Source organism: Clinocottus analis, unplaced genomic scaffold (genome assembly GCF_023055335.1).
Source record: "Clinocottus analis isolate CAN_PGR_092001 unplaced genomic scaffold, fCliAna1.0.p SCAF_8, whole genome shotgun sequence".
Taxonomy (NCBI): domain Eukaryota; kingdom Metazoa; phylum Chordata; class Actinopteri; order Perciformes; family Cottidae; genus Clinocottus; species Clinocottus analis.
In genome coordinates this window covers 4,210,143-4,225,297 of record NW_027176240.1, presented here as the reverse complement: position 1 = coordinate 4,225,297, position 15,155 = coordinate 4,210,143, and the positions used below count along the sequence as shown (strand labels likewise).

Below are 15,155 nucleotides of genomic sequence, written 5' to 3'. Positions count from 1 at the left end.
CTCTCTCGCTCTCTCTCCCTCCCCCTTTCCCTGTGTGTGTGTGTGTGTGTGTGTGTGTGTGTGTGTGTGTGTGTGTGTGTGTGTGTGTGTGTGTGTGTGTGTGTGTGTGTGTGTGTGTGTGTGTGGCGCTGCCGTCTCCAGGCTCTGCTCTCCAGGCGCCTCCTCCTCCTCCTCCTCCTCCAAAAACATGGCGCCGGCCCGCAGCGCTGCAGCTTCCCCGACAGACGACGCCGAGAGGGACAGAAGGAGGAGGAGAAGAAGGAGAAGCGGGTAGCGGCTCACCCTGAACGTGTTTCACAAAACTCCTTTTGAAACGAACACAAGTCCACGCTCTTCCAAAAAGGTTCCCCCACCGGAGACTGTACGCGCAGCTTTTTGGAGACGTTTACGCGTCAGACTGCGCGCGTAACAGAGAGCCCACCTGTCCGACGAAGGGAGACTTCACTCCTGTTTGTTCAAGGATGTGAATCTCCCTGATTTTCTTTCACATAACGGGTCAGACCGAGCAGACAGACAGACAGACAGACAGACAGGGTGGCTCGGGGGTCAGCAGACTGGCTCTGGTGAAAACATGTGCGGCCCCGCGAGGAGCAGGAACACAGAGGCTGGAGAGGACTGAGTCTTTCCAGGGGGACAAAACAACAACTTTCTTCCTCTCTTCTACACCGAGAGGATGGATGGAGTTGAGAGGGAAAGAGAGAGGCTCCCACCAATTTACAACAGCTCCGCTCCTGCTGTAAGAAAAACCGCCTTTTCTTCTTATTCATTTAGAACAAAACCGATTCATATCTTAATTGCTCTCTCAGAAAATGTTTTTTTTCTGTGTGGAAATTGTACTAGTAGTGCATACTATGTACATTTGTATATACTTCACAGTGAGGAAAAACATTATAACTTAGCATCTAATGTGCAATTTCTTAGTTTTTCTTCATTTGAAATAAGGAATATGTGTCTGAATATTGTTCAAAAACTGCAAAAATGATGCATAAGGCAACGTATAATAATACTATAATACTATTATTATCCTTTAAATAATTGATAAAAAAACAACACATTATGAAGCACAATTAATTTAGAAAACACTAATGATTTTTAAAAAAAAAGTAAAGCACCATCATGTGATTAGTAAATATGTATTTGCATTGCATAATACCAGCGGCATAAAGTCTGAATGAATGACGCTTAACTTTTACTGTCCTGTATTTTCTCAAGTCTTACTTTAGAAAAAAACTTTATTTGGTATATTTAATGGTACAAGCGACACATAAATAAGGAGCTGAGCACACCACGACTACATGGTCATGTGTGCATTTTAATAATATAGTTAATAATCACATGTAAGTCCTTCGCTCGGTCCCACACCACAATATAATAACTGCTCTGCTGGCATCCTTTTGGATCAGCTCTAACATGCTGGTGCTGTAGTTTCCTCCCGGTTGGAAAAAGTGATGCCGCTGCCTCAACTTAACGCCTCCTGACATATTCGGCAGTGCTTTAAAAAAAAAAAAGAAGCATAGCAGGCAGTTGAGTGCAGGACTGTTTATCTGTGCGTTTTGTAAGTTTGGCTCTCGGTGTCACTGGCGTGGTTACGGGCCGCTCGGTTGATGTCATCTCCATAGTGTCAGGGAGCAGGAATGTGCAGATCAGACGCTTTTGACCAATAAACAGTCTGTCATTGCTCAGCCCGACTCCGGTTGTGTCTGGAAATGCAATAAAGTGGCGGCATGCGATTCTCCCCCTGCAGCTTCAGGCGGGCCGACGCTCTCCGTGATTCCTCCTGACGAGTCTTCGGGCCTTTGAGCTCGTGTGAGGAGAGTCAGGCTTAACGGTTGGATGAAAAACAAAAGCCAGATGCCGATAGAGGAAAGTGTGTTTTCATCTGAACGCAGACCGGAGCCGCTGGTTCAAGAGGCCGCCACACGGGTTTGAACTACGTTTTGCAAATTTTCTCCAATATTTCCACAGTCTGGTTATTTTTGCTCAGTGTGGTCCTTGTGATTATTTTGCTCATGGCACTTTCACACCCGGAGAGCCAGAGGGACCAAAACAGGGGGTGGCCCGAATCTGTCACAACACGGTTGCCAGACTCGTCACCAGACTCCAGACGAAGGATTCACTATACGAAGATCGGTTCTTTGAGGCTTCTCTGGCCCGAGTTCTCGGCCTAAATCAACCAAAATGTGCAAAACCTAACCTATAGTCTGGCACGAGCCGGAGCCGGCTCATATCTGGTCCCCTGGTCACACGTTTGAAACCGACTGCTGGTCCCAGTAGATATTAGGGGTGTGGGAAAAAAATCGATACAGCATAGTATCGCGATATTTTGCGTGGCGATATTGTATCGATACACGGAAGCCGAGGATCCATCTTTTATTGAATCAATTCTAAACGCGTTGGTGACAATTTTGTTGACAAAGTTTTCCTTTGGGCACAATTTGCGTATTTTTAATAAATCGCATTATATCGTGATACTCAATATATCGCGATAATATCGTATCGGGACTTAAGTATCGTGACGATATTGTATCGTGGGACCTCTGGTGAGTCCCCACCCCTTGTAGAAAGCTGCTGCAGCTGTTTGTCTCCAATGACAGATGCTGACATCACTAGAAAGATACAGATGTGGAGCTCCTCAGGTGTGCTTTCTGGATGTCAGCGTTTCCTCTCAGACGGAGCAGAGTTGGACAGAACTAACATCACCAGGCTCCCTGACATTAAAACATTTTTAAAAACTGCTGCTTAATTTGTTTGATAGATGTCAGATGTGAACCAGGACGCGGACTCTGTGTTTATTTCATCGCGGCAAAGAAACCTGCGAGGAATATTTTTTATCCGCAATGCAATTTTTCCTCGAAGAAAACCAAACTGTGAGCGATTCGGATGAGAACTCTGTGTGTTTGTTGCTCGCCGGCGGCGGCGACCTCCCCGACGGGTCCCAGAGATCGGCCCGTCAATCAGCCCGGCGTTGTGGGCGGGGCTGTGACGTCGCCGATGGAAGAGTTAGTATGGGAGAAGAGTGGGATGTGGCGGCTCTGCGGCTTCAGCGGGAGGCGAGTGTACTTTAAAAAAAGTCAACCTCATGGTGCGGCGACAGGAAGCTGGAGTCATTTCACATTGGCATGAACTAAAAAAGACATTTAGGTCATGAGGAAAGGATTAATATACACTTATTCCAGTTGTAAATGTTGCTGTTTTTCCCTGAACTTCTCTCTGTGCTGACTTCTCCATGGATCTGTTGACAGCACGTGTTCGTGTTCATTCACTGTTTGCATCTCTTTAGCGCTGCATGCGGACAGATGGAGCTTCTGTTCAAAGACACGAGGGGCCTGTGTGTGTGTGTGTTTGTGTCGTGTGTGTTATGACTCACTGTTTGTTGTGTCATAACTCTGAGAAACACAACCTGCTACTCTCTGAGGTTGCTTCTTCTGAGACAAACCGTCCTTTGTTTCCTTCCCTCCCTGTGTTGCCGTGCAGGAGAGAGAGAGAGAGAAAATAATATAATGTCATGGAAACAGTAAAAGGTATGCGTGTGTGCGTGTGTGCGTGTGTGCGTGTGTGTGTGTGTTGTTGCCAAGACTGTGATTGTGTTTAGATTCTTCCTCGAGGTCTCGTTTCTTTGGAAACTGATTCATTTTGAGCTGCGGATTAACCGTCTTCCTGCTCCTTCTGTTCTGCAGTCCCTGAACACATCGCTGCTGAAGTGTGCGTGTGTGTGTGTGCGTGTGTGTGTGTGTGTGTGCGTGTGTGTCCTTGCTGCTGTCAGGAGCGGCTGCTGTGCATCTGTTGATCTCTCCACCTCCTCATCCTCCACCTCTTCTCCTCCTGCTCTCCATCTATTTGTCCATTGTTTTGACTTCCCCCTCCTCCTCTTCTCCTCCAGTCATTCATGTTTTTCTCTTGTCTTCCCTCTTTTTGTCCTCATCGTTATTTTATTCCTGTCTTATGCCTATTAATTTCCTTTCTATCCTCTCTCTTAATTCTCCCTCCCTGCTCTCATCCCTCCATCCATCTCCTTTTTTTTTTGGTCTTTTTTTTTTATCTTCCACGGTCATATCTCCCTCACCTTACCTCATTCCCTCTCTTCCTCTTCTCCTCCCTCTCCCCTTCACGTCCTCCTGCCGCAGCTCGCAGAGAGGTGATGAAGGGAACGTGCAGTGAATGTGTTGTTGGATCGATGGGTTCAGTTTTTAGGCTCCATTGTGTTTTTGTCATTGTCTGTTCACGCAGCTGAGAGTCTGGAAAAACTTAAAGAGTTTCCATCCTGGTGAGAAACCTCAACCTCTGAGAATGCAGAGAGTCGCTTTAGTGAATCTATTAGTAATAATAGCGACTTGCTGTTTAAATAAGCAATGATACGTTTTTTTTGACATTTCCCGCCTCTTTTATTGCTATAAATAAAGTGCAAAATGTTTCATTTGATGAGACTTTCTAGAATTGTACGTGAGCTTTTCACTGTCGCTACCTTTGAAGTAGCTTTTAGCCACGTTATTAGCAGGTATGCTACGTAAATGTTGTTGATAATTGTTAACTTATCACATATATATTAGTGGATATCTTGGTATATTAGTTAAATAGATTGCGGTGCATTTTACATTGTGTGTTTTATGCATACTTGATTTCATTTGTCATCATTTAGGTTTAATAAAATAGTATTACTATAGTCGTCTTTGTTATATGAAGATATTATGAAGCTGTAAAATGATATTCCACCCATTGAATACAACCCCTAAAAGTATGTCGATGGAATTTAAATTCAAACAACTTTTTGAAAAACTACATTTAGGGATCCATGAATGTGTGTAAAACAGGTTTAGAATATAAAACAATATTTCACGATATTTTTAATACAGTTTTACTTTTTACTCGTGGGATTAACTACTTAGTCATCAACATTTTCCCCGAAAATGTTCTTGACATTCATAACAGTGTTTGAGTCCCTCAGAATGTCTCCCACATGAATAATATTTACATATCCATGACTCCACCTGTCCAATACACCTCCTCCCTCTCTGCTCCTCCGGCTGATGATGTCATCTTCCTGCGACAGGGTTTCGGGCGAGGAGCTAAGCAGCCGTTTCCGTCTCTGGGCACCTTCATCTCCACGCTGAGCCAGAGGAGGGACGCCGGGGGGCGGGGCTTCGCTGGCGGCATGACGGGCACCCTGACCAGCACCCTGACCAGCACCCAGTGGCTCAGACACGGTGAGCGCACAAGGATGAGATTTGACCAAACAGAGCAGTTCATTCTTATTAGTTTTTGAATCCATGAGCTCATTTTTATTTCCTTATCCCTTCTGGTTAAATCAACCCGCACGATTTATTACATTTTTTTTTCTGTTTTTATTTTGTTTTAATGTGTTTTTTGCTGCTCCATCTTTTAATGTGTCTTTTACTGGGTTTTTTAATGTGTACAGCACTTTGTGACCTCTTTGTCTGTGAAATGCGCTTCCAAAAAAAATAAAATTATATTATTATTATTATTATTAATCTAATATGCAGCATTAAACACTGTTGTCGGCTTTTCAAATTAAACACAAGTCGAGGTTTCGGCTGTGAAAAGAAGACACGAGAGGAAACAAATGCGCCTCGCTTCATATTTTTTAATTTCACAAAACCAGATTCAAGACACACAAAAAAAAACATTCGAAAAGGCAAATATTAAAAAAGTGTCACAATCATTTTTACATTTTTACTCGTCATTTCTCTTTCTGTAGCTTTTTGCTTGCGGATCTCCTCTGTGCTCTGAAGCCGTCATGCTGCAACACATCAGCAGCTTCTTCTTCTGCCCGGTAGTTGCAAATGAAACCACTGATATGATTAATATGGCTTGTGAAAACGTCTTGATCACCACCGGCACTGGTGCTTTTCAACATTAGTAACCTGCACTAGAAAAGAGAAGCACGGCCGCACCGGACAAAAAACACCAACGCCAACTGACATCTGGCTTATATCTGCAGCGGGAAACGGGTTACAGTCGGCGTTCATTCCCGGGACAAGTGACTCCGCAGACGTCACGGGTATTTATCGGCTCCCGCTTCATTCGATGGTGAAGGAAACTCGACACCTCGGGCAGACACGCTAATTTCCGCCCCTTTTCCAGCTCTTTCTTTGTCGTTTAAGCGGCAAATCCGGCTCGGTCTCTGTTTTTTTTTCTTCCGAGCAGTCCTCGAACATCCATCCAAATTCAAAATTTTCTTCCAGAAATGAAAAAGAGGACGACCATTGTGACGTTTCCACCGGCCTCCATGCTGCTCTCTACTGTTTAATGGTGTTTAACAGAAGAAAAAACTACTGGCGGTGGGAAAATCGCCCGATTTAAGTCTGCTTTTCCGAGAGTATATGTTCCCAAATTCTCAAACCCCGCGCACTTTTTCTTCAAGCTGTGTCAGCGCTTTCTCATTTTCCTCCGTATAACTTCATATCAAAGCAAACGTGAGTCAATGAAGCAGTTCAGTGTCACCGAACCGCAGTTTGAACGTCGGCGTGGTGCGTTCACTGTCTTTGTTCTCCACCGTGCGCTCCGTCTCGTCTCGGAGGTAATGATGTGTCACTTCCTCTATTTACAGTACGCTTGATGTACGCGCTCCAACTGTTTACGTTGAGCTGCGAGCAAAGACATCATCAGCGCAGCGACTTCCAAAAATGGAAGGTTTTCAGAAGAAAAAAAAAAGAGAGAGAGAGAAGAAGAAGAAGAAGAAAAGCTGTCCGTGTTTCCCGTTGGTGACGGTGCGTTCAAACAACCTCGCAGAGGGCAGAAAATGACAGGATCACACTTCTAATTAGAAAGTAAGCGTTTTTATGGGGCTAAAAATAAGCTCTTCTTTTTTTAAGCCATCTCAACATCTAGAACAGAGGTGTCAAACGTACGGCCCGCGGGCCGGATCCGGCCCGCCTGAAGGTCCAGTCCAACAGAAGAAAAAAAAAAAAAGATAGCAGAGCTGGGATTTGAACCTCTGACCCTCTGTTTGTAAGACAGACGTGCAAACCGCTGATCCACAGTCGCAATCAATGTGAGTGCTGATATTATTTTGTTGTAACTCGTCAAAAATGGATGACGTCATGAAAGTGGCGCCACAAACGCGTCACAAAGCAGATAAAAAGTCTGCTGATGTCTACATTTTTTGTCTTTATGTTTCTAGTTAATTGTTGAAAGACCTTTAAAATAGGGATTATCATCCCAAAACTTTCACCAATGACTTAAACATTGAGAAATATTGTCGTTATTCTTGCGTTATTATGCTGTGATTTTACCGATCCGGCCTGCTTGAGATCAAAATGGGCGGCATGTGGCCCCGTCACTGAAATGAGTTTGACACCCCTGATGTAGAAGAAAGGTCTCTAATAAAAAGGCTTCGGGGTTTATCTCCCTGCTCAGTGTGTTTCATGAAAAACAAAAGTTTCCTCCCCTGAATGTGCTCGAATTCAGCTTCACCGAGTCCTTTTTTTTTTTTTTCTCGAAAATTAGCAAAGGAAATTGGAAAATCTAAAATATCTGTTATGAAACTGTCACCGCAACTGGGAGAAGGAGATGAGAGGGGGAGGGAGGGAGGGAGGAAAAAATAGATGAAAAACACGTCATGAGGTTTTATTTTGTTTTGATATGAAAGCGAACGCTGCTTCCTGTTCAGAGGTTATTCCTGACTGCCGTGAGAACGCAGACCCGGCGCAGCGCTCACCAGCCCGCTTTGTCACCACGGCTACTGATGCCAGAATAATTATGCAAACCTCCGCCCCAAATGAAAACCATATGAAAGTAAAACACACACACACACACATAAGATAGTGTAGCATTCCTCGGGCCTGTTACAGCCATCCGGCCTGCTGGATAATCACCACAATTTGCTATTTCATCTGTAAAGTATTACAGGAGGTTTGTAAATGACTTTTAATATTGTTGAATTTAGTTTTGTGTGCTGGGGCTGAGCTGAGAATTGAAAAAAAAAAAACAGTGACACCTTTTCGAGAAACTCTGGCATCAAAGTCCAGCTTGTTAGAGTGAAATATTAAAATATGTATTGATCTCAGCACAATAAAGGGACTGCAGACAGAAATGAAAATGAGATAATCCTTTATTAGTCCCTCAGTGGGGAAATTATGGGATTACAGCAGCCCTTACTTACAGTGAGTAGAAAGATCAAGTAATATAAATAAACAGTAGAACAGTCATACAAACACAATCAAAATGTGTATAAAAGTGTAAAAGTATTGCACCAGGTGAATTATATTACAGCATATAATAGCAGGATTGGTTTGCATAAATATTTGTATTTTCTCTCGTTTCTGAAATGTTGATGGTGCATTTGAAGGTCGTCCGCCACCTTGCTCTTGGTTTGGTTCTCATAACATCCCAAACTTCCTCGATAATCCAGCATTAGAGGTTTGTAGAGCGAGTGAGGTCTGATCACAAGGCGAGCCGACCTCCTCCGACCCCGTGACCTCTGACTCTTCTTCTCTCTGGAGGATTTCTGAAGGTTAGAAAGAAGGAAAACACTTTGGTTCGTTCACACCTGGCATCCGGATACAGTTCAGATTCCTCTGGTCACACAACCTCGAACAACTTGGTATCGCTCCGTCAGAGTTTTATCTGCTGCTGTTACTTAAGTGAACAAATAACCCATTAAAGTAACGACCTCTCTTTTACTGAGTGTGTGACCTTCACTGTTAATTACCCCTTAATCCAGCCGTCCTCAAGCTTTACTGCAACGCATTCAAGACAATATCTTTACGGACCGGCAATCACTGTGTGGCCGATAAATATGATGTAATGCAATTATGTAATACAATTATACGACCGGCATGAAAACAAATATAAAGTGCATAAAAAAATACATTACGCCGAATTAGCCTTTAGTCCAGTCTAGTGCTTAACTTAAACCTTTAGTCGAGTCTACTTAAACCTTAAGTCAAGTCTACTTAAACCTTTAGTCTACTCTGTACCTTTAGTCCAGTCTACTGCTTAACTTAAACCTTTAGTTGAGTCTACTTAAACCTTAAGTCAAGTCTATTTAAACCTTTAGTCGAGTCTACTTAAACCTTTAATCGAGTCTACTTAAACCTTAAGTCAAGTCTACTCTGTAACTTAAACCTTTAGTCGAGTCTACTTAAACCTTTAATCGAGTCTACTTAAACCTTTAGTCTAGTCTACTCTGTAACTTAAACCTTTAGTTGAGTCTACTTAAACCTTTAGTCGAGTCTACTTAAACCTTTAATCGAGTCTACTTAAACCTTTAGTCCAGTCTACTCTGTAACTTAAACCTTTAGTCGAGTCTACTTAAACCTTTAATCGAGTCTACTTAAACCTTAAGTCAAGTCTACTCTGTAACTTAAACCTTGAGTCGAGTCTACTTAAACCTTTAATCGAGTCTACTTAAACCTTTAGTCCAGTCTACTCTGTAACTTAAACCTTTAGTTGAGTCTACTTAAACCTTTAGTCAAGTCTACTTAAACCTTTAATCGAGTCTACTTAAACCTTAAGTCAAGTCTACTCTGTAACTTAAACCTTTAGTCGAGTCTACTTAAACCTTTAATCGAGTCTACTTAAACCTTTAGTCCAGTCTACTCTGTAACTTAAACCTTTAGTCGAGTCTACTTAAACCTTAAGTCCAGTCTACTTAAACCTTTAGTTCAGTCTACTTAAACCTTTAGTCGAGTCTACTTAAACCTTTAGTCAAGTCTACTCTGTAACTTAAACCTTTAGTCTACTCCGTAACTTGAACCTTTAGTCTTTTTTATAAAAACATAACATCTTTCCGACCTTAATAATCAATAAAAATGATTTTTATTCACGCTTTCTGTACCAAGGGTTTCACGGACCGGCACCGGGGCCGCGACCCGGTGGTTGGGGACCGCTGCCTTAATTCACTGGATTTCTTATCATGAACTCGTTGCATGTCAGAAGAAAAAGCCCTGATTTGGTTCCGCACTGCGTGGACGTTCACGGCCATCAGCTCATCTTCAGTCTGATGTTCGTGGACCTGCTTCGTTCACGAGGCCTCAGCTGGGAAAACGATACAGGATGGAGCGCACTTGATGGCGTCACTTGAGGGAAGGTAACAAGGCGCTCCTCTCATCGCTTGTCAAAAGACATCAAAGGCTGCGTTGAGGTAAACTTTAATGAAAGGAGGACGTCCTCGGAGGTCTCGAAGGTGACTATTCTAAATAAAAAGGATGTCATGGCGACGGATGCTTGATGCTGTCGGGGCTAAATTTAGTGACGCACAGGCTGACAAAGCGAAGGTGGAGGAGGGAGGATAAGGGTGCTAGGAAGAGGGAGGAGGGGGAGTGAAGAGCTTTTTCTTCTCCTTGTTCCTGCTCTCATTAGCTGTGATTGCGTCTCCTCGTGTCCTCTCGAAGGCCGATGGGTTTCGGCAGCGAGCACTTTGATTCAGGGCGGGGGGGGGGGGGGGGGGGGGGGATTACCAGAGGATGAATCTCCTCATTTTGTGAACCCAGAGACGGATGAAAGACATAACCATGGACGTGGGAAGGTCCCACGATACAATATTGTCACGATACTTAAGTCCCAGTACGATATTATCGCGATACATTGAGTATTGCGATATACTGTGATTTATTACATTTTTTTTTCAACCGTAAATTGTCCCCAAAGGAAAACATTGTCACCAAAACGTTGAGATTTGATTCAATAAAAAAACGATACTTGGCTTCAGTGTATCGGTACATTATCGCCACGCAAAATATCGCGATACTATGCTGTATCGCGTTTTTCCCCCACCCCTAATATACAATATATGAGATGTTAAGATTATACACAAATCTAATTTAACCTCCCTTGACCAACATCATCAGACCAATAGTTGTACTTATATCATATGTTATGTACTAAATTTACTGGATGGATTCACGTGCAATTTCCATTTTGCTCTCCAAAGGATGAACTCCCTTTGATCCCATTGACCCTGTGACCTTGTCTCTAAACCCTCCGCCCCGACCCCCACCCTTTCAGTCCGACGCGCCTCCAACTGTCGACACACAAAAAACCCCGCGACGGCTCGTGTGATGTAACACCTGCCTCTCATTGTCACGTATCCATCCGTCTGCCTGTGTACCTGTGTCCCTTTCATCCATCTGTCCATGCCCAAGATGAGCACCCACAATGCACCTGGACAGGCTCGCTGGTGACTATTGTTACCCTGGAGACGGAGACAAAAGGGAGCTAATTATAAACAGAGTGAATAGACGGTCGGGAGTGTGTGGACGCAGCATCATCAATGACATCGCCTCCTCAGCCCGAGTATCGCTCGCTGTCGCTCCTTCTGTCTCTGTTGGTCTTGCTCTATATAAAATATACAACTCCAACATAAAGATACAGTAAACAAGTCCATAATTTGATTGAAAGCTCTGTAGTTTGATGCGTCTACGAACGCTCTCTCTGCTTTCGTTGTTGTTGTTATTGATGAATTGCTGAATCTTTTCTTTTCGTCCTCCATCAATCTCGTGATCGTCTTCTCACGAGCAAAATGACAATATGTGGAAACTTAATGCCGGCAGGTTAAAGTAACAATAAAGTTGACGGTCAGTCCTCATGATTATACGTGGCGATGGTCATGAACGTGCCAGATCCAGCTGGATGTTCTCATCTGGGCTCCACATTGAGATCAAGGTTATTTATCACGACCATTCAATCCATTTCAAAATGACTTTAACAAGTGAATGAACCGAGCACTGCTCTCACGTCCATGTTGCTCTATTCCTTCTGTTGTACAACGCAAAATAAGACTTAAAAGAAGGTTCTTCTCCACCTGAATTCACTACCTTTTAGCTCATCAGTGTATACGAGTCTTTTAGTCTGGACCGCAGCCGCAACATTCGGGAGTTTTTCTTCAGACTCAGCCCAGTTTCTGCCTTTTAAACACTCGATCGTGTTCATTTAACTGTAGAAAGTGATTTCATTTTAATAGCTTAATTCTCCGTGTGAGAGCTACCGCGGCTCAGGTTAAGGTGAGGTATTGAAAGCAGTATTTAAATCAATCAGCACAACAACAAAACTTGAGTTTTGTACCAAAAAGAAAAGTCCACACGTTTCAATTGTTAATTTGCTCCACTGGACGCTCAGTTACGAAAGTGTTTTATTGTGTGTTTTGTGTCGTTCTCTCGCAGGGAGAGAGCTGCCTCCGATCTGCAGCGACGTTCGCCAGAAGCAGCGTCTCTCCATCGACACGCTTCCCCCGGAGGTCAAAGCTCCGTTCCCCTGCGACCCCGTCATCCCGCTGCGCACCAAGACCACCAAGGAGTTCCAGTGCGTTTCCAGTGCCTCACCTGGGACCTCAAACCTTTAAAGACGGTTATTGTTTTCTTGGGTTTTGTCTTTGTGTTAAGCGTTGTGCGCATGCGCTTGTGTTGCTGCCAGGGAGGACATGGAGCGTGCCGTCCAATCGGGGGACTGGAGGGAGGTCCGAGAGTTTTACCTGACCACCTTCGACTCCTTCATTGAGATCAACGCTGCCTTCAAGGTAGAACACACACACACACAAACACACACACACAGACACACACCGTCTGGCTCTCAGCAGAATGCCTGTTGTGAGAAAACTGTTTTAAATGCTGTTAAAACTTCACCAGACGCCTGGACCATTTTACTATGGGAAGGCATTTTTTCGCCCCCTCCTTTTTCCTAATTTTTTCACTCTCTCCTTCACTCCTTTCCTCGTTTTTCTGTCCTCCTTTCCTTCCCCAGCGAGAGGCGAACGGATCCTTTAACAGCATAGACGACTCGGGAGTCAACGCCAAGTTTGTCAACGCTGTTTACGACGCGCTGCTCAGCACAGTAAGACCAGCCTCCTCCAGCAGCTACGAGCTGCGAGATGTTTATTATATATTCACCTCTTATGAGAAGGCCTCTTCTCCAGCGGCCGCGGCTCTTTATTAATTCAGAAAGTCCTCATATAAAGAGTTTTAACGCTGGAACAAGTTAACGCGCTACATGGCCATAAAACACTGAATAAGGAGCAAATAAAAACTGAAAAAAGGGCAAAGGTACAAGAGTGAAGGAACTACAACTATATATATATATATTTATATATATTTATGTTGCTGTTACATATAGAAGCCCATTGCCGTAACCCAAAAAAAACAATTATGACCTAAAAAAAAAATAATAATTTAGACCAAATAAATAAAAATAAAAATTAGGACCAAAAAACAAAAAAAAGTATTCCAATTTTTTTTTGTTGAAAAAAAAAAAAAAAATTTTTTTCCTAATTTTTGTATTAATTTTTTTTTTTGGTCCTCATTTGTTCTTTTTTTTCTTCATTTTATTTCATTTTCATTTTTGGTCCATTTTTTCTTTTTTTTTTTGGTCCTAAGTTTTTTTTTTGTGTGGCGGAAATGGACTTCCATAGAGTTACAGTTTAGGATTGTGGGTAATTTAGTACTTCTCCATGAACGACCATAAGACCTTTTTTTCTTTAAACAAGATCGACATCAAATGGCCAACGTGCAAAACCTCCGATCTGCAAAATGATGCAGGAAAAGTAGAAGAAAACCTCCTAGCGGCACTTTGTGTATTTTTTGTTAATTATTATTATTTTCTTTTTTTTAGATGTATTTAAATATATTTATATGGTTGCAAAAAAAAGTTAGATAAATATGGCGGCCAGTGTTTCCACAGTCAGGAATGTTGATTGAACCTTCTGATTTCTAATTTGTGTGTGTGTGTGTGTGTGTGTGTGTGTTTGTGTGTGTGTGTGTGTGTGTGTGTGTGTGTGTGTGTGTGTGTGTGTGTGTGTGTAGCCTCAGGACATCCAGAAGTCAGTGTTAAAAGGGATCATCAACAGCCTGCTGAGGGAGTGGAAGGGGTGAGGACACTTCTGTGACGCAATTCTGCTCCGTCATAACAACACAAACACAAAATCAGAGTATTTTTGGTCGTTCAATCAATCGTAGATGATTGTCGAGCTTTTTGTTCTGCTGTGCTTTGTTGTGCGGTCTTTCTCTGGTGTGACAGGTTTTTGGTGTGTGTGTGTGTGTGTGTGTGTTCTGTTTTCAGGCCTCGAACAAAAGACGACCTTCGAGCTTATTTCATCCTCATCCAGGTGAGACTGGACGTCCTGCAGAGACACTGGGGGTCAAAAGGTCACCTGGGATATTCACTTTTTCCTGCCGTGTTGCTCACAGAGACAAATCCTCACCTTCTTTTCTTTCTCGCACACTCTTTTTCTTCTCTCCCATGTTTTTTCTTCTTCTCATCAGTGATGACGGACAGACATCTTTTCATTTGCACCTCTGTCTTTTTGTATCAGAGGTATTTCTTTTCCAACCCTGATTGCTCTCTCTCTCTCTCTCCCTCTCTCTCTCTCTCTCTTTCTCTCTCTCTCGTCTGATTTCCGTATATGGTTTTAAAGATTAGAATCAGATAAAGACAGGAATTTACTGCGGTTTCATGCTCCAAAAACACACTCACACCAAATGTCTTAATCTGTCTCATTTGACTTTGAGGACTCGCCTCGTCGTCCAACTCTCATGACAACACACACACACACACACACACAGATTGGGATTGGGTGAGGTCATGTTGGAGTAGAGGACTCTCCATCCTCTCGCCACACACCAGCTCTCCTCCCTCCCTCTTCATCTGCAAGTTGAAACCTCAGTGAACACTGAAGGACGTCTTCAGGATTTTCTCGCTCATGATTTTGCCGTTTGTTATTCTTCGCTCAGCGTCCAGGCAGTGAGCTAACGGACCCGCTCTTGTGTTATTACTGAAGTGAGTCACTTCTTGGAGATAAAAACAACCACCATATAAGTCCAGCGTGAGTCTGAACCTGAAGAACCAGAGTTTCCTTCAAAAGAACGAGTGACTCCTTCTCTTGATCCGATGGTCGTAAACCGGCCGGTGACGTCATCGTCTGAGCTGACGTCCTCCACTGTGTCCCAGTCGTCCCATCCGAAATGCATTTTTACCGTTTTCACTCTTATTTTGTCTTTCAAAGGAGTTTCACTCGCGCGTTGTAGTGACGTCACCGCACTCTGGAGCATCAGCGGAGCGTGGTATCCATGCACACTTTTGTCCCAGAATGCAACGCAAAGCCGAAATGGAAACTCAAGCTTTGCGTGTGTGTGTGTCTGTGTGTCTGTGTGTGTGTGTGTGTGTGTGTGTGTGTGTGTGTAGAACCCGCAGTATTCCAGCACCAGCAC

At 43.4% G+C, this 15,155-nt stretch overlaps 1 protein-coding gene across 1 annotated transcript in view; it reads left to right on the top strand.

Annotated features, from left to right (window-relative positions):
- Positions 1 to 223: 223 nt before the first annotated feature.
- hectd2 (HECT domain containing 2) overlaps positions 224 to 15,155 on the top strand; it is a 41,407-nt gene continuing 26,475 nt past the window's right edge. The window contains exons 1-8 of the mRNA XM_068568401.1: positions 224 to 736; positions 5,048 to 5,201; positions 12,120 to 12,258; positions 12,370 to 12,472; positions 12,697 to 12,786; positions 13,752 to 13,816; positions 14,008 to 14,053; positions 15,130 to 15,155. The exon at positions 15,130 to 15,155 is cut by the window's right edge and continues 84 nt beyond it. Coding sequence (XP_068424502.1) covers positions 674 to 736; positions 5,048 to 5,201; positions 12,120 to 12,258; positions 12,370 to 12,472; positions 12,697 to 12,786; positions 13,752 to 13,816; positions 14,008 to 14,053; positions 15,130 to 15,155 — 686 coding nt within the window. The 5' untranslated portion in view covers positions 224 to 673. The remainder of the gene's footprint in view (positions 737 to 5,047; positions 5,202 to 12,119; positions 12,259 to 12,369; positions 12,473 to 12,696; positions 12,787 to 13,751; positions 13,817 to 14,007; positions 14,054 to 15,129) is intronic.